The 18,513-nt window shown below is 45.3% G+C and overlaps 1 protein-coding gene across 1 annotated transcript in view; it reads right to left on the minus strand.

Moving 5' to 3' along the window:
* Positions 1-7,717: 7,717 nt before the first annotated feature.
* PPEF2 (protein phosphatase with EF-hand domain 2) overlaps positions 7,718-18,513 on the minus strand; it is an 83,009-nt gene continuing 72,213 nt past the window's right edge. The window contains exons 18-23 of the mRNA XM_066574868.1: positions 15,415-15,600; positions 14,117-14,259; positions 13,928-14,034; positions 13,566-13,729; positions 11,458-11,545; positions 7,718-8,075 (exon numbers count right to left, since the gene is read on the minus strand). Coding sequence (XP_066430965.1) covers positions 7,873-8,075; positions 11,458-11,545; positions 13,566-13,729; positions 13,928-14,034; positions 14,117-14,259; positions 15,415-15,600 — 891 coding nt within the window. The 3' untranslated portion in view covers positions 7,718-7,872. The remainder of the gene's footprint in view (positions 8,076-11,457; positions 11,546-13,565; positions 13,730-13,927; positions 14,035-14,116; positions 14,260-15,414; positions 15,601-18,513) is intronic.

Here is an 18,513-nt window from a genome sequence, read left to right on the forward strand (position 1 = left end):
GTTCTCTGGAGTGATGATTCGCGTTTCCATATTTGGCAGTCTTATGGATGAATCTGCGTTTCGCAGTTGTCTGGAGAATACGTTCCACCCGAATGCTTAGCGGCAACTGTAAAATTTGGGGAATGAGCGTAACCTTTTGTTATGAATTAAAATGCAGATTTTGAGTTTATTCTTCGCCAACAATTAGTCTTGACCTCCTAAAGGTTCTTTTGGCTGAAGAGGTGCAACATCTTGCGTAAATCCTTCCCAGAGGAGTGGAGGCTGTTTTAATAGCTTTAGAAGGGAGCCCAACGTAATCCAGTTCCACGCATGGTTTTGGAATAGGATGTATAACAAGCTTGTTAGCTGCTATACAAGCTATCCTGCAGTTACTAAAGGGCAGAGCCTATTGTTGGGGACTGTCAGACTTTCCAGAGAGAAAACCGAAGCCTTTCCTTAGGGAGCATTTACTGTTACTGCACTGTGGGATTATGCTTGGTTCCATCACAATGCTGTTTTCAGTTGTTGTGGCGGAACCCCTTCCATTTGCATTAGTGAGACAGATACTTCGGTGTGTGTTCTACAAGGGTTCCGTTAGTTTCCATTATATTTGGAGTACAGAATGGCATAGTTGACTGCTTCTATACTGCGGATATAACTAATGTACGTGAATATTTACGTTCTGGTGGTCAGTCATGATAGTGTTTTTGGCAGCTGTGATGGAACCCCCTGAAGTAATGCTGTATGAGCATCCCGTTCCTGCTCCTGCCTCCATTAAGGTTATATAGAAAATGTGCTTTAGAATGCGCCTCACTAGCAATTTCAGGTGCTTTTATAGTTTAAAAAAAGAAAAGTAGAGAAAGAGTGGACTTACCCGGTGCCAGAAGGGTTAATCCGATGGTGAGGAAATAACCCCTCTGCACCTGTTGTCCACGTTTGCCTTCAGCAGGTTTCTTGCTTCTCCGTCTGTTCTTTTGGAGCGGCGTCCAGGGAAATCCTTTCACCGTGTTTGCAATCACGGTCTGGTTTGGATGATCAAGTTTAAAAAACGAAAAATATCCCGCGCCTTAAAAGAAACCAATCTTTTTTTATTTAAAACAACGCGTTTCAACACATGATTGTGTCTTTATCAAGTTTATACATACAACATGGTGTGTGCTGCCTTATATAATGAGGGATAACATACGTCTGAGGCTCACTTTCCAATTAACTAGGGGCGTGATTTTTCAATTAAGGTGATTTATTTGTCACCTGTCTGACCACGGAGCTCTCAATGGAATGGAGTCTCATTGAGACTGTTATATAGGGTTATTATCTGTTTATTCTGCCTGTAAGTTAAGAACGAAGTATTAGAGAAATTTTAAGATAAAAGCCTTCATTTTAAACAAATAAAATTTTTTAAAAAAACTAAACAAAAACATATGTCAAAAAATAAAAATTACAGGCAGAATAAACAGATAATAACCCTATATAACAGTCTCAATGAGACATTTTTAGAATTAAACCTGATGTATGAAAAGAAACAAACTGTAACAATAAAGTTCAAAGGAGAAAAAAACCATGGAATGCATATCATTCCATTGAGAGCTCCGTGGTCAGACAGGTGACAAATAAATCACCTTAATTGAAAAATCACGCCCCTAGTTAATTGGAAAGTGAGCCTCAGACGTATGTTATCCCTCATTATATAAGGCAGCACACACCATGTTGTATGTATAAACTTGATAAAGACACAATCATGTGTTGAAACGCGTTGTTTTAAATAAAAAAAGATTGGTTTCTTTTAAGGCGCGGGATATTTTTCGTTTTTTAAACTTGATCATTAAGGTTATATAGTACACAGTGCTAACTTCTCTATTACTCTTAGAGATCAGGTGAACTTTAAAGGGGTTGTCCCGCGCCGAAACGGGTATTTTTTTTTTCAATAGCCCCCCCCGTTCGGCGCGAGACAAACCCGATGCATGTGTTGAAAAAAAAAACGGATAGTACTTACCCGATTCCCCGCGCTCCGGTGACTTCTTACTTACCTTGCGAAGATGGCCGCCGGGATCTTCACCCTCGGTGGACCGCAGGTCTTCTGTGCGGTCCATTGTCAATTCCAGCCTCCTGATTGGCTGGAATCGGCACACGTGACGGGGCGGAGCTACGAGGAGCCGCTCTCCGGCACGAGCGGCCCCATTCAACACGGAGAAGACCGGCCTGCGCAAGCGCGTCTAATCGGGCGATTAGACGCTGAAAATTAGACGGCACCATGGAGACAAGGACGCCAGCAACGGAGCAGGTAAGTGAATAACTTCTGTATGGCTCATAATTAATGCACGATGTAAAGTACAACCCTCTGTCTGCCGGGTACCTCAGAAGGCAAGGAGGCACACTCAGCCCCCAAACCGAGTGTGACCCGCCAGCCATAGAGCCCCCCCGATATCCATGGTCCAACATCCCCTCCCCACAAAGGGAAGGCGATGGCGGGGAGGATACTCTGCTGGAACTGGGCTAGCACCCTCCACCCATCAGGAGGCAAGTATGTGCATTTATTGTTTTCCTCCTGCTGTCCCCCTGCTGTTCCTCTGCTCCTGGTGTTTTCTCCTGTCTTCTGAGGCTGCAGTTGCCTGAGCTGGGGCCGCTATGGCCGCCCCAGGATACCTCCTTCCTATGGCGTCCCCGCCCGGGTACCGAGCCTCCCACAGACCGCGACCTATCCTCTGCGGGCTGCAGCTCTTTCTATAACCCTTACCTCACCTGGCAGGGTCTCTGCCTTCATCTGCGGGCCGCGGCCTTCTTCCGCAGACCGCGGCCGCCTTCTGTTTCTAGGTGGTCTGGCCGCACCCTTGCAGTACTCGTGGCCCGCGGCTACGGGCTATCCCAGGCCGTGAACCTCTCCGCGGCCTCCCACGCTGGGCTAGTTCCCCTGACTCGCGGGACGCGGCCCCACTTGGCGTCAGCGACTCTGCGGTCCGTGGCATGCGCTCGCAGCTCGTCCAGCAAGGTCGGAGTCCGCTATATCCCCGGCGGGTGGCATCTGCTAACGCAGCATCGGGGGTTGCTCCTCGGGCTCCCCAAAAATTTAGCCCCGGCCTGGCCTACTTAGGCACGCCCCTCCTCGCCTAGAGGCGCGGTGACTGGGTCAGAGCGGGCTCTCCTGGCCAATCAGCCAGCTCACCAAGGGGACAGCAATGTCAGTGGCTTAGTGCTTGGCTCCGCCCCCTTCCTCTCCCAGAGCGGCCATCTTCTCCACCCTGGGACTTGTGGTTCCACAGCCCGACACAGCCTTGACAGCCCAGAACCCCTGTTGGACCGGGTAGGCTCTGCCCTGGTGGCAGCTCCCCTGCTTACTCGCCAGCAAGACAGGTTGCAACGTGCCACGCGCTGCACTATGTCCGACTCCAGAACTCAAGAGTTTGGACAGGGATCAGCAAGAGCAACGAATTATGCTTGCTCTCGCTGGAACGCAAAATTTCCATGCGGACAGGTGGAGCCTTGCCGTGCTGACTGTATCGCTCCGAGGCAGGCACCCGTACAAGCTAATACAGGCCCCCCGCCCCTGCAACCCTCAGCAGAACCAGAGTGGGCCCGCTCCCTGGCGCAGGCGGTCTCAAACCTTACCCTCGCGTCTAGCGCGATATTGGACAGGCTGGGCCAAGCGTCTCCCCCAGGTCCATATGTATTCGGCGGAAATGACACGTTCAGGAGAGATTTCTCTCTCGCTAGACCGTGGAAGTTCATTAGACGCCCAGGCTCATGGGACTCCTCCAGATCACCGACGTCGGCAAGCCGTGCTGACTCTCCCGGGGCGACTTCCCTACTGTTCTCCAGAGAGAACAGCAGTGCTGAGGCAGAGTTTTTAGAATCTCCCTCTGACCCTGACATCGAGCAGTTGCCCAACCTCTCCGAGATGGTAGACAGCCTGATCGCGGCTGTGATGGATACTTTCCAGCTACCGGAACAGCCTCCTCCGTGCCTTTCCTTTCGGAGTGGAAGTTTCCAGACAGACGCTTTGTAAAGCCAAAGCGTCTGGACGTCCTCTAGCCCTTCCCGAAAGACCTGACTAAAAGGTGGGCGACGCCGCCGACTGTCGCCCTGCCAGTTTCCCGTCTGGCAAAGCACACTACCCTCCCCATGACGGATGCCTCATCCCTACGGGATACACGTAACAGGAAGATTGACGATTTTGCTAAATCGTCCTTTGAAGCAGTGGGATCGGCACTTAGCCCGACTTTCGCCTCTACCTGGGTTAGCAGGGCTACCGCCAAATGGGCTAAGCAGCTGCGCAGAAGCATACTAGCGGGGTGTACACCAGAAGAACTGGTGGACATCGTGCCAGATAGAACAGGCGGGCAGATTTGTCTGCGAGGCCTCCTTGGATGCGGCGAGGTTCATGGCTCGAGCATCAGCAACATCAGTAGCCACATGTCAAATCCTGTGGTTGAAATTTTGGGACGCAGATGCATCCTCCAAGGGATCCCTGACTAACATCCCCGTCGTAGGACTGCGCCTCTTTGGAGCCAGGCTGGACGAGATCATCTCGGAAGCCACGGGGGGTAAGAGCATGCACCTGCCGCAGAACCATCGCAGACAACCGGCGGTTCCACAGCGCTCCAGCTTTAAATTTCGGTCCTTTCGCTGGAGTAGCCCACGCACGACGGAGAATAAAAGGAATCCCCAGGACCAGGCCCAGAAGAGGGGACCATCATTCAAGCCTAGGCCCTCATGACGCACCAAGGCTCAGCCCCCTAAGGCCAGGAGGGACGGCTCCCATACAAAGTCATCCGCATGAAGGTCAGTCCCCACGATAGACAGGGTTGGGGGACGGCTTTCCCTGGTTCGCCACGGTCTGGCTGGCACAGGTCTTGGACGCTTGGGTACGGGAAGTCATTTCGGAGGGCTACGCGATAGTTTGCCGAATTTTCCCCCGACCGCTTCTTCAGCTCCGGGATACCGGGATCTCTGGTAAAAGCCTCCGCATTTCTTCAGGCGGTCCAAGAACTTTTCAATTAAGGAGTTATAGTGCGGATGCCTGTTTCTCAGTGGCTTACAGATTTTTATTCAAACCTATTCGTTGTATCGAAGAGGGAAGGAGCCGTCAGGTCTGTCCTAGAGCTGAAGAGGCTGAACCAATACGTGAAAGTGCGTCGCTTTCGCATGGAGTCCATTCAGGCAGTAATCTCGTCCATGGAACCGTGAGAGTTCTGTTCCTCAATCGATATAAAGGATGCCTACCTGGATAAGCCTGGCAGTGGTGGAGGACAAGACGCTACTATTTCGGGTGATGGCACACTCTGCTAGGGCAGTGGGAGCTTCATGGGCAGTTCACAACAGGGCATCAGCCTCCTAAGTGTGCAAGGCGGCTACGTGAAGGTCTTTACATACGTTTTCAAGATTTTATCAAGTGCATACCTTTGCCTCGTCAGACACTGCGCTCGGACGAAGAGTCTTCCAGACGGCTATTACCTGACCGCATGGCTCATTTCTCCCACCCCAAGAGGGACTGCTCTAGAATGTCTCCCTCCCCCCCATACACACACACACACTCCCCGCTGCAACCCCCCACTCACCCACGGCGCCCCCCGAATCTTTTCGCCCGAGTACGGAAGTACTCGAAAATAGCGTCGCTCGGGCGAAAAAGGGGCGTGGCCGAGTAGGTTCGCTCATCTCTAGTGTTTACACATAAAGATAATTGTTTGAAATCCTCACAATTCCTTCATTAGCTGGGCCAGCTGGTAGTGTTTTATATGTAAAGTGGGCATAGATCAGATGGTCCATTGTTTGCTTAGGTGTGTATGTATATTATAAAATCACACACACCTAATATGCGCCAGAAGAATCTCTAGGCGGGAGGTTTTCAATTAGTGCGAAGAAAAAGCCATTGTCTACTGAGGCATCAGTCTTTGTTTAGCTGGGCAAACAATCGCCCCTCGCCCAAGTTGTTTGAACGACTGCTGTTTAACCCTATTGACAACAAACAAACGACTATTTTTATGCAGGCTGAACTCTGACTAACGACAAGAGAATGAATACTACACGATGACTTCCCATTTTCACGTAATCATTATCGCTCACTTTTGCTCGTTTTAAACAAATTTTGAGTGATAATCGTTGCATGTAAATGGGCCTTTTACTGAGAACAATCCCACTTTACTGGCTAACACTGTACCAAACCTGTCAGTCAGCAGTAGAGATGTACAGTTAACTTTATTGAAAAGTCAAGTTTATTGTGACATTGCAGAAATGTATACAATTTATTTTATGATCGCCTGTGGTTTGCTAGTGCAGAAAGCTGTACTGGACACTGCCCTTATCTAGTAGAAGAGGGATTTCAATTAGGAGACACTTCTATCTGGGCTTTGCACAATAGAACAGATTACAAAGACTTGGCTATGGTGCTCATTCTGTGGCATTTTTACATGGGGCGACTCTAAAGACCCATTTAGACACAACGATTATCGCTCAAAAGCCATCTTTTGAATGATAATCGTTGCGTGTAAATGTGTCCATCTATCAGTTTTCTGGCGAACGACTGTTTTCAGTTCGGCTTGAAATCCATTGTTCAGCAGAACAGCTGATCAGACGGACCACATGCTGTGTTCTGCCAGTGAGTGCTGGTAACAGCTGATTGCATTGTCTCAGCTGTCGGCCCTGCCACCAGAGGAAAGAATTTATTCAGAGAGCAGCGGGCGGTCCTCTGCTCACACAATACTAATTGGTACTAATGGGCATTAGTACCACTTAGTAGATTATGCAAAATGATCACTCAAAAGCCATCTTTTGAGCGATGATCTTTGTGTTTAAATGGTCCTTAATGCTGTCAGATCAAGGTATGCTATTGTGCATTATCACCTCTAGCAGTTTATGCAAATTTTTCCATGTAATAGCGACATGTCAGAAGTTTTGATTGGTGGAGGTTAGGGTGCTGAGATCTCCACTGATCACTTTGTTTTAGTGTTCAAGGGAGTTCTCTACTCCCAGAACTTTCACTGGTCAAAACTTCTGACTTGGCAAGTTTTATAAAGGGGTTGATATCCTTTTAAGCAGCATGATCAAATGAGAGTTCATGTCCCACCCCTTCCCATAGCTTAAATCTAGCAGTGATAATGTGTGGTGCAGTTGGAAAGTGCAATAATTGCTGTGGAGATTGGGCCAAAATCAAACAACTTCTCTAAATAGCATTTACGGCACTGTGCAATAGCATCCTTAGAGTTAACCGCTGATCTGAACTTGCAGGTACAGGTGCAGCACTTATCTGTACAACGATAGTGGCGACCCCTAGTGGTCATGTAGTACCGTAGCACCCTAATGTAGAAAATTAAAAGTTTTGATTTACCACATGAGACTTGAAATCATTAAATCACATTCATGTTTCACCTAGCCGCAGACCTGAGAGAGTCAAGAGAGTCACAGACTTTCCGATCTGATTTTTGGGTCACAGCATTAGAAATCTCTGCGTTAACACTGACGAACTTGGTCAGATGCAAAAATGAATGGAACCTGTGGGCGACACAAATGGTCTCTTTGTAACAAAATTATGAACTGCCATCCAAATTGCCAGATTCTGTCCGTAATTGGTATGTTACATTGGAATTGCACATTTTGACTGACCGTTGTCCTGTCTATAGGCAAGTTCAGTTACTCATCTCTCACTTTGCATAACCATGCAGTATAATGTTACAAAAAATGACATGCTCTGTATATTTATAGATATAAACAAGTAAAAACGTATTTACATATTTCTAAAGTGGTATTCTATGGTGTGGATCTATTCTCAAAACCAAAGTTTGAAACCTAACACCCGATTTAGGAGATGGACACCTCTGAAAAGGGTCACTGTCTGCATAGTCCGGGTAGAGAATTGTCCAGCCCGGCAGGCATGTGTCCTTTAGAATGTCTGTCTGATTTCCATCAAAAAACTGATTCTCGCTCTTCAATATGGGGTCTGTCGGCCAACCGGAAAGCCTCCAGAAATTCATTGATATCTATATTCCCATCCTTATTGAAGTCCATGCTCTTGGCCAGCTTACAGATGGCTTCATCACTCACATCTATATTTAAGTGAGAGCTCAGCAGCTTCCATGTGTGCTGGAATTCCTCAAATGAAATTAGTCCTGAAAGAGAATTCAGATTAAACTCTCAATGTAAAATTTCCAAAAAAATTGCAAAATATTTAAAATAAGGTATTTGTGAATCAGCAGGACATTGAAACTCATCTGCACTTTAAAAAGACCAATGCTGTAAAGGATCATGAAGCTCTCGCCTCAAAAAAACCAAATGCGTTGGTGATCTGGTGAATAGTTAAAGGCAGTCTTGTTACTTTTTAGTCTTTTTTTATAAGCTAAACTTTAGGTGGCCCATGGAGTCCGGCGATCATAAGGTGTTGTGTTTTTTTTTTTGTTTTTTTTTAATACTTCTCTTCCCCATCTTGCCCCCAATGTGAGTGTTGAAAGTTGCGGCTCCCTGCATTGAACGGCAATGCTAGTTAATCAGCCCATTATCAAATTAGAATGGGTGGACTACTTAGCAGCGTCGCTCCATTCAGAAGCAGCTTTCAGCACTCGCAGTGGGGGAACGACAGGGAAGGTAAGTATAAGGCTGGTTGTCCATGGGCGAGTTGTCATTGCAAGATCTGCGGCGATAAATGGCCCACGGACCTCGCATGCCACGCTTTCAATATGCTAACTATGGAAGCGCAGCCAGACGTCCACGAGCAGGGAATCATAGCGATTCTCTGCTCACAGGATTGAAAGCGTGGCTCGCTGCGATTCTCCGCGGTGAGCCTATTTATTAGATGGTCTCATCGTGGAGACCTTTCAGTGCTCCCCCCTCCTCTCCCATGGCAGTAAACCTCTAGTGATATTCCGCCTCGGCCGTGGACAGGCGGCCTAAAGCTTACATCCACAGATCACTTACTTTCAGCTAATAAGCTTAGCTTACAGGACTCAAAGTAGGCTCCCTTTAAAGGGTACCATTTGTTTCAAATGACTTTTCAGAATAAATTCCTGTGCATACATGAGATTGCCAAGTAGGTTGGCGGAGACTTATAGACCATGTGATGCTTCTCTTGGAAATCTGGTATGCAAATGCAAGATGATCTAATGCCCCAACAGCGCCACCTATTAGAAAGCAGTTATTCTATAAAACAATTTCTGACCTTCAAAAAGACCCTGTAATATTACTAGGACTATAAGCCTATTCAAAGATCAGATATTGACTTCTAGTGAAGCTGCCTTCCAGTAGGTGGCACTGCACAGGCAATGTACAATCTTCCATTTGCATTCCAAATTTCCCAGAGGAGCATTGCATGGCTTATAAACCTACCCCCTGCCTATTTGTCAGTCTTCAGGGGAGAAACTGTAACTCTTGACCTACATTACAGGCCTCTTACTCAGCTAACCTACTATACACTGATGAGGGGCAAAAACTCAGAAAAAGACATGGTTATCTCTGCTTTCTGGTGAAGACTCTCATTTTGGCTTGTATGCCCAGTCCTGTTATAAGGCTTGTTTGAAGGTCAGCATTGACTTAGGGTATCTGCCTTCTAATAGGTGGTGCTGCGGAAGTGCTTTACCAGCTCCTGTTTCTGGTAATTATTAGAGGCGAGCGAGCATGCTCGTTCGAGTATTAGGGTGCTCGAGATGCTCGTTACTCGAGACGAGCACCACGTGGTACTCATCTCGATTAAACAAGCACTGACCATTGAATTCAATGGAGCCGGCAATACATCCGGCTCCATTGAAAGCAATGGGCTGCCGGCGAGAGCGAGATGAATTTTCGGGAAGGGCTTAAAAATATAAGCCCTTACCTGAAAATCATCCTAAAATGTGTATAAAAAAAAAGAAACGGGCCGGAGCTGGCCAACGCATTGAATTCAATGGAGCCGGCAATACAGCCGGCTCCATTGAAAGCAATGCGCTGTGGGCGATCTCACGATGAATTTTCGGGAAGGCCTTAAATATATAAGCCCTTCCCTGCAATTCATCCAGAATTGTGTAAAAAATAAAAAATATATATATACTCACCTGGTCCTGGCAGACGGAGTTCAGCCGCGGCCGGCTTCAGTTCTCCTGAACTGCTCAGAGTAGTATTCAGCAGCCGGGGTTTTAAAATCCCCGCCTGCTGAATGAGCTGCCTCTGATTGGTCACAGCCTGACCAATCAGAGGCAGCTCTCACTCACACCCATTCATGAATTCATGAATGACAGTGGAGAGCTGCCCCTGATTGGCTCAGCGCTGAGCCAATCAGAGGCAGTACTCACCCATTCATGAATGGGTGTGAGTGAGAGCTGCCTCTGCATGTTGCGCCTCGCCTGCCCTACCCATTTCTGTGTTTTTTACATGAGTTTGGTGATTTGCTAAGATTTTCACAAATGAAAACCTTAGCGGAGCACCAGTCATATACAAAAATGCTCGAGTCGCCCATTGACTTCAATGGGGTTCGTTACTCGAAACGAACTCTCGAGCATCACTGAAAGTTCGACTCGAGTAACGAGCACCCGAGCATTTTGGTGCTCGCTCATCTCTAGTAATTATACAACTTAGAACCTGAAAATGAGAAACCGTTACTAATTCAGGTTACAGCTCTTATTTTCAGTTTTCCCTGAACTGGTTAGTGGAGACTAGCTGCCACGATGTCTGCCATACACTGCCCAAAGAAGGTAGAGGAGATCCTGCTCCCCTGTTACTATACAGAGACGCAGCAGCAACATGGATCACTGAACATGTGATTCCAGCAGCACTCTGACAATAAAACACTTAGCTGCAGCACCATCTATGTGTGTATATCTGCTTCCCTCTTACTCGAGCCCCTGCTCCTCTCCCTTCTTCATATACTTCTATGGGCAGCATGTAACCTGATCCTTCAGTGAGTTGAAGGTCTCTGAATTCACAGTGAGTGAATTGTTTAGCAGGGAGAAGCATTATACAGTTTCATATATTCATATGTACAATAGATTTAAAGTTTATTGAAAAAAAAATTTAAGAATTTGATATTTTTTAACCATTATCATTAAAAGGGTCTTATCAGACAAATCACATTTCATATGCCCATTAGGTCAAATAGGTGCCATAAAGGAGGGTCCCCATTCACTAGCCCTTCTGTAAGCCAGAAAGGAAGACCGTTTTGGAAAAGCTACTCGTGTTCTGGTGGAATCAAGTAGTTCATACATTACATTACACTACACTTCTTATCTCAAGGGCTGCCATGTAATACGTAAAACAGTGGCTCCAGCTCTGGTGTACTTGACCTTGTATTACATGGTTGCCCAATATTTAATACTTCATTAGTCTTGTCTAAAAGCAGTCTTACAAAAATTAATTTGCACAAACCCCAAATCCAACCTGTATATCAATCATTCTTGACTCTGGTAAAGAAATAGGTGGTCACATGTAGCTAAAACTTAACTTAGGTCTCCCGGCCAATCCTCCTTGGGTCTTAAAACAAGAACAACTACAAATAGAAATATTAGCCTAATGCATAATTCTCATGCTCACCTGAGCTGTCACTATCAATTATCCGAAATATTGTTTCCAAGTCCGATTTATTTCTATAGAGAGCCTCCAGCAAGCTTGAATGTAAATTCTGCCAATGATAAAGGTGATATTGGAAACCACAGATATTTTCAAGAAAGACTGAAATATAGTGTTAGGGTTAAAAAGCTACCAGCTACAGCTACCTATTCTCTATATATTCCAAGTTCTAGAAAGTGCTGTTTTTACATCAGGCACTGCATGATGGGCCGATATAAAATATTCAAATTGTCATAAACAATTATAGCAGCATAGCTCAAACATAATTGTGTCCTGAACCTTAATTCAGATGGCAAAATGAGTTACCAATATATTCAACTAATCATATACATAGTCCATGATGGCTCCAGCCTACCATCAGGGCTGGAGGCTATGCCTGAATCCTGCTTTGTTATTTTGATCCATGACTAATAGTATAGGGTCTTGTTCTGTAACGAAGATTAGCACTAGTTACAGAACAAGAGACCCTATACTCTTAGACACTGCTTTATCAGTTGCTCTATACTTTTTCAGAACTCTACTTAGGCAGATGCCAAATAAATGAGCGATATCCTTTGCCTAAATCTTGAGTATAATTAGACTATGAGGGTTTTAGTGCTAATCTGACATACCCACATGGACTATGTAGAAGGTTTAGTTGAAACTGTTCATAACATAAAGGGTTCTAGTACGTTCGCTCATCTCTAGGTTCTATCTAAAATAGATCTGGATACATAGAGGTGTTCTTTGTTCTATCTGACACCGTTAGGTAAGGTTCAGGGGAACTTTGGTTCCTGATGAAGTTGCTCAAAGTGACAGAAACGTGTCAAATCTATCCATCAACCAATATCTGTGTTACATTTACACTATTTCATATGAGGGGTTGACACATAAATCACACTCCAACATTAGAGTAAAACTAGAACAAAATACAACATCTGGATGTTTGAATTGATTTGTATCCCTATCCTTTTCACCTGTCTGATTACAGAATAGGACGCTACTAACCGGCTATAGTCCAACACTAATACGAGTGGAGCTGGACATTAGACGTAGGTGATCTACACCTTTCTGGAGAAGGCCCGACCGACACAGGTTGGGAATTCCCATGTGGCTTCCTCTGTTGGCCTAAGAATATTAATTATCCAGACCGAGTGTCCATCCCCTGGGTTGTTTTAATGTAATAATGTAACAGTGCTTACACCATTTATACACCGGCACACAAAGTCCCTCTATAGCTCCTTGATGTACAGTGCATGCTTTTGAACAGATGGGACGGGTTTACATACCTCTACTCTTCTGTGTAAAACTATGATATCTGGTCTAAATACAGTACCCAAACTAGAAAGGTTCTAGACCAACTAAGGGACTAATTCGCCATCTGAATAAAGGTTCTCCTTATCTAGAGGGGGGCCTATTACTTGGACGAGCCGGTTACACCGAAGTGGAGGTGGTGGTGACACTGATGTGTATGAGTGTGTCATTCTTTTGAGCCATTTTTTTAAGGAAAACAAAAGTTATGTTTTAGGGATCCGCCCTATGAAAGTACAGATAGAATTCGGATTCATCTGTCCCTGTGAAAACTGTGCTTCTATATGAAATCAATATATCCTCCATGGCACTGGACCTCGGCTTCAGCATCTGACAGGTGACATTCTGTAAACCTGTCACATGGGCTTCTACTTGCATTTCTCGCTGTTTAATACCATTATGTTAGTCCCCACCCACTGTTCACGCTTTTCCAGATCTTTTTGTATTCTTTCTCCCTCTTCTCTAGTGTTGGCTATCCCTCATAGCTTTGGAGAAGAGAAGAGATCATAAAATTCATATCACAAAAAAAAAGAAACAAATTGATATTAAGTGAACTTTAGGCCTACATATTGAATTCGCATTGAACTGTTAATTAAAGATTCATTTTTTATGGTTTTTAGCAGTCATAGGTGTCCACCGCACGAAGACCATTAGTTATAGTCCGTTCTTGTCTGACTACATGATCATCCATGTTGTGCGCTGTTATACTATATAAGTTCATGAAATGATGACCCGCCTACCACAACATCTCTTCTGTAAACAATTAATAAAACTGGTTTTACCTCTCTAATTGGTTGGCATACAGCAAGTTCATCAAACCACTCTCTGTATTTCAGCAGTCCATCTGCAGCATTTCGGACAAGTTGTGACCTAAGCATTCTCCAAGGCAGGCCTAGATTCAGGACGGATTCCAGTGCAGTTGCCCAGTCATTTAGTGTAATGTATCCTGCATAGGTAAGCCAAAGGTTTTAGAATGCTTAGCACAAGATGAGATGCATTATACGAAGAGTCTGGTAATAGAAGCTATTCTGGTTGTATCTGCATTACAATTTGACATGCAAACCTCATTGTTTCCCTCTGGAATGGTCTTCCATAGTTCAGGTAAAAGATTTCCACTGTGCAGGTCAAGTAATATTTGGCTTACCAGTCTTATTCTTGTCGTATCTTTTGAATTCATTGATGAGATCTGACTTATGAGCAAACAGCTTCTCCCTTAAGGCCCTCAGAGCAGATGCTTCCACTGCACTTACTCTGGAACACAAAGAAACACATACTAAGGAGCCTGAGCCATGTGGTGGCCAAGATGGATGGCTGTATATACATAAAGCAGTACCTTTGTCTCAAGGTTAAGGTGTTTGTAGTTTTGTTTGCTTGGTACTGCACAAAATGTGGGACCAGATCGGGACCCAGCTTCACATATGCCCCTTTATTACTGCCCACTTCATAATAATTTGAAGCTGAAAATATTGTCAGCACCTATAAAACCAAGAGCAAAGGAGAGAAGATGAAATTTATTTTATATCTATCACATATCTATTTCTTTTCTCTTTCCAGTAGGCTTTAAAATGATGTGAGGTGACTATGTGACCTGTTGTCATCTTCCTTCTGCGTGGTTATGCTTTTTTATTTTTTTGCTTATAGGTAAACTGGCTGACATCATATGGCTTTTCTTCTTAGGGAGAGCACCTAGTAGGTGGGAGGAGACTTGTGAGGCCATCCATGCTCCTCTGGGAAATATGCAAATAGGTGACACTGTAGACACTGTAGAGGTATTGTTCCATCTCCCTATTTGCATTTTTGCAAGTTTTAACATTGATGCACTTAGGATAGACCCTTGAGTGATGACGTCAGATGCTCTAGACCTCTTTTCCAATCATGTGTTGATAGGAGGCTTTGCAGCTTTTGGGCATTAGCATTCCAGTCTCTTTGCCGCGCTGAAGTGCATCATTCAAGCAAGACTTCATTTAGATAAGATTATCAGATTTTTTTTTTTGGGGGGGGGGGGGGGGGGGATTTTTACAGATGAAGCACATTAAAAACTTGTTTCACCCATTAAGGCTGCACAGCACTCTACTGGTACGTGTGAATGACTTTCCACTTTTAGTTGAGCATCTACAGAACATGTTCTTGGCGCAGAACCAGTTTTATTGTTTGGTTGTAAGGTTACATGCATTTTCCCATTGTAACAGAATGCTCTAGTGCCATGCAGCCGAGTATTACCATTCACGGTGCTGATCTGGCTTTGGGCGGTAAGTGACATAAGTACTTATAAATTCATGACCTTGTGTAGCTCAGATTACATATATTTTATTCGGACTAATGGGGACAAGACTTGCCATCCTCTACCCACCTGGATTGACAGGTTACTTCCTGTTTGCGTATGGGGAGAGACCTGTCAGTCTAGTCGATCTGGGTGGCAAAAGGCCAGCAGGCCCCGCCCCCATGACTCTGACTCCCATTCCTGGTAGATTTTTAAATACAGTGTTTTGGGGGGGCAAATGTTGCCTAGTTTCAGAATAAAATATACATGTTTGCACTCTTCAGGTTCTCTTTAATTACTTCTGTGATGTAGATTTTAAAAATGCTATTTTGTATATTAAATCTGTAGAACAACCACATTTCTATATTTACCTTTCCATTGTGACAGAACTCGTATCCTTCCTGCTTACACTCATGAGATCTGATTAACATCTGCAGCCCATGTTTTTGAAGAATTCTCTCTGTTACATCTGGACCAAAGTAACACCCGCCACCACGAACATTGTTCGATTTACACCCTTCTTGGGCCATGGGATCGCTCCATAGAATGTCAACAATCTGGAGAAAATGGCAAATGTGAAAACAGGTTACACAGATTGTTCTTGTATGCAGAAATGGTTCATCGCACAAGTAAACAGGCATTCACCAAGTATAAATAGGGTTAAAAAAAGCAAAAAAACCCCACCCAGAATGGAATGAAAAACTGTAGCTGTCCTTTTATATATTTCTATTTCACTTATATATTCTATATATTTTTATATTTCACCTATAAGCCCCAATGTCCAGGGGCAGATCTGAATTGCACAGTCTTGCTCTGTAGCCTGAACCACCCCCCTTAGAGGCAATCTAGCTATGAAATGTGGCAGACCCCCTGTAACAGAAGTTTGGTTGTATAGCCCGAACATCCCTCTAAAGGTTTGCCTAAGTAGTCTGTAGCCTCCCATAACACTAGCTTGGCTATGCATTGTGGACTTTCTCCTATAACAAGTACCCTGGCTGTGTAGTCTGGAATTTTCCTATTACAGCAATCGGTGTGGTTTAGACAGCCCCTCTAGACAACTCTCACTGTGTCTAACCTTAAAGGCATTCTCCCACTTGTAGCTGTTTTCAGACAGCTCTATACATTGCATAGTGACTTGAGTGGGTATTGCAGGGTGAATACTATTGAAGTGAATGAGACTCAGTACTGCAGTACCAACCTAGGCCACTGTGCAATGTATGGAGCTGTCTGAAAACAGCTAGAAGTGGGGAAATCTCTTTAAGCCATGCATATAATAATAGTCTGACTGTGTAGTCTAGACCTTCCCTATAACAACAGTCTGGCTGTGTAGTTTTGGAAGCTAGAGTACAGGTAGACGCAGGGTTGTCGCATTGAGGATGGAAAGGCATGGAAACTTGCAAAACTTGGTTCTTTACTGGATTCAAAAATTCTACCCTCACAGCTGCAGAGCAAGAAAAAGTCTTTAAAGTTCCAAGGCCAGTACGGCCAAACGTTGAAGCAATAGTATATTTTCTGGAAATGGCTGTGTCACGGTAAAGTATCTCTTACTGCCAACCTGGATTGCTGTGGTTTAGGACACCCTTACGCGGCTCCTTCAGATCCCGGGCTGCAATGCAGCGTCACCCGTGGCTGTATTAGGACTGACACCTGAGGCCCAGCCTACAGAACACTGCACTCCATTGTACTATTCACAAAGCAAGTGAATAGTACAACCACGCTCCTTTACTGTAACTTTATGCGCTGCCGGGCCTGTTCACATGGGTGCGGGACAACGGTGCCATGTTTGAAGAGGTGGGGCAGCCCAGTTAGTCCCCGGAGTTATTGATTACCACAGCAAAATCGCGCCCTTCAGTGCGCGGTTTTGTTCAGGACAAGTGCGCATTTGCACACCCCAGAGACTCCTATTGAGCAATTGTGCACAAAAATAGTCACGATTTTTCTGCCCAACAGAAATGCGAGTGCAAGAACGCTCCATGTAAGGGATCCCATTGAAACCAATTTTGGATGTGGTCTGCATGAGCGATGTTGTGTGCGCAAAATCGCCTGTATGAAGGAGCCCTAATACAAAGTCCTACGGACACGTGAGGAACTCAACAATCTCATGTTCTTGTGTCCCTGCTGCTGCTCCACCATCTTTGTGTGCCTCGCCTTTCCCAACCATGAGAACTGGGTTGTATGTTCCTCTGTGTCCTATAGGATACTACCTAACACCATGCCAGCACACCTTAGTGTCATTAAACATTTGCCTTGTCAAATAACCTCTTGCCTCAGTACAAGGGAACAGAACCTACAAACTCAGTCTCTAGTGGTTTAACCCACTAAATCCCTACTGGGTTCCTCCAGATGTAGGCCTCAGCATACCATCAGCAGTTTGTTTGGCTCGCTCTGTAAAAGCCACCTTACAGGCCAACACCTGGGATGGCCTCAAATAGTGCTGTGGACCAGGCCTTCATGAGATGTTTATCATTTGGCTGTACTGCACAGTGACACCCGTCCTTCTTGGTAGACAACTGGCATGAAACCCTCCTCATATCTATCTGGTACTGGTATCAGTCACAGAGGTGGTAGAAACTCCGCAAGGGCAGGAGTAAGCTTCTCATTGACTATGCTGAAAGTCCCACAACAGGGCTGAGCTTCTCTCTGTGGGTGGATGGGGCAGCAAGTTACACCTGCAGCCCAACATTCTCTTGACCCATGCATACGCATGTACTCGATACACTCATCCAGATGAAGATTATGTAGCCATTACGGACAGGTTTACTCGCTTCACTGACCGGTGGTGTACAAAGAAATGTTACTCTCTAACATCCTCCCCCACAAACCCATAGCCATGGGTGACATCAAGCTAGAGGACTGTCTCAATTGGTTGATGACACTGTCAGAGGGCCAATCAGCAGTTCTCAGGCCCACTTATTCAGTTCAGATGAACTGAGCTTCAGACTTTTTTTTATCAACTGCTCCGGAGCTGCCTTCTCCAGCTGGCCCATGACACCTAGAGGTCTACCTCCCTTAGCTGTCAATGAGACTTTGCATTCTGCTGGGGTCTCCTCTGCCACAACATTTGCTAATGCAAGGCATTAGAACCTGCCAACTGCACAAATATCATGTAACTCAGGGGACCAGCTGGATGCAGGGCTGTGGCATAAAGGAGGGTTGGCAATTTGCAAAATGGGGTTCTTTGTGGTCAGATATCCAATTTCTGCATTCCATAAAGGCTGGTATGGCCAAACTTGCCAACAGTGAGGATTAGCTATGCAATGGTCACGTGATTCTCTGCTTGCACTACAGACTCTGGGCTCCACTGCAGCTCCACCCATGAAGGTATCTGTATCTGGACTGGTACTCGAAGCCCAGCACACAGAACACTGCGTTTCACTGTGCCACCCTCTCCAGACTCTCGTAGCAAGCTTCTACAGCATCTCACACTACTATACCCCAAACAAAAGCACCATCCCAAGTTATATAATTCC

The sequence above is a fragment of the Eleutherodactylus coqui genome, chromosome 7 (genome assembly GCF_035609145.1).
Source record: "Eleutherodactylus coqui strain aEleCoq1 chromosome 7, aEleCoq1.hap1, whole genome shotgun sequence".
Classification (NCBI taxonomy): domain Eukaryota; kingdom Metazoa; phylum Chordata; class Amphibia; order Anura; family Eleutherodactylidae; genus Eleutherodactylus; species Eleutherodactylus coqui.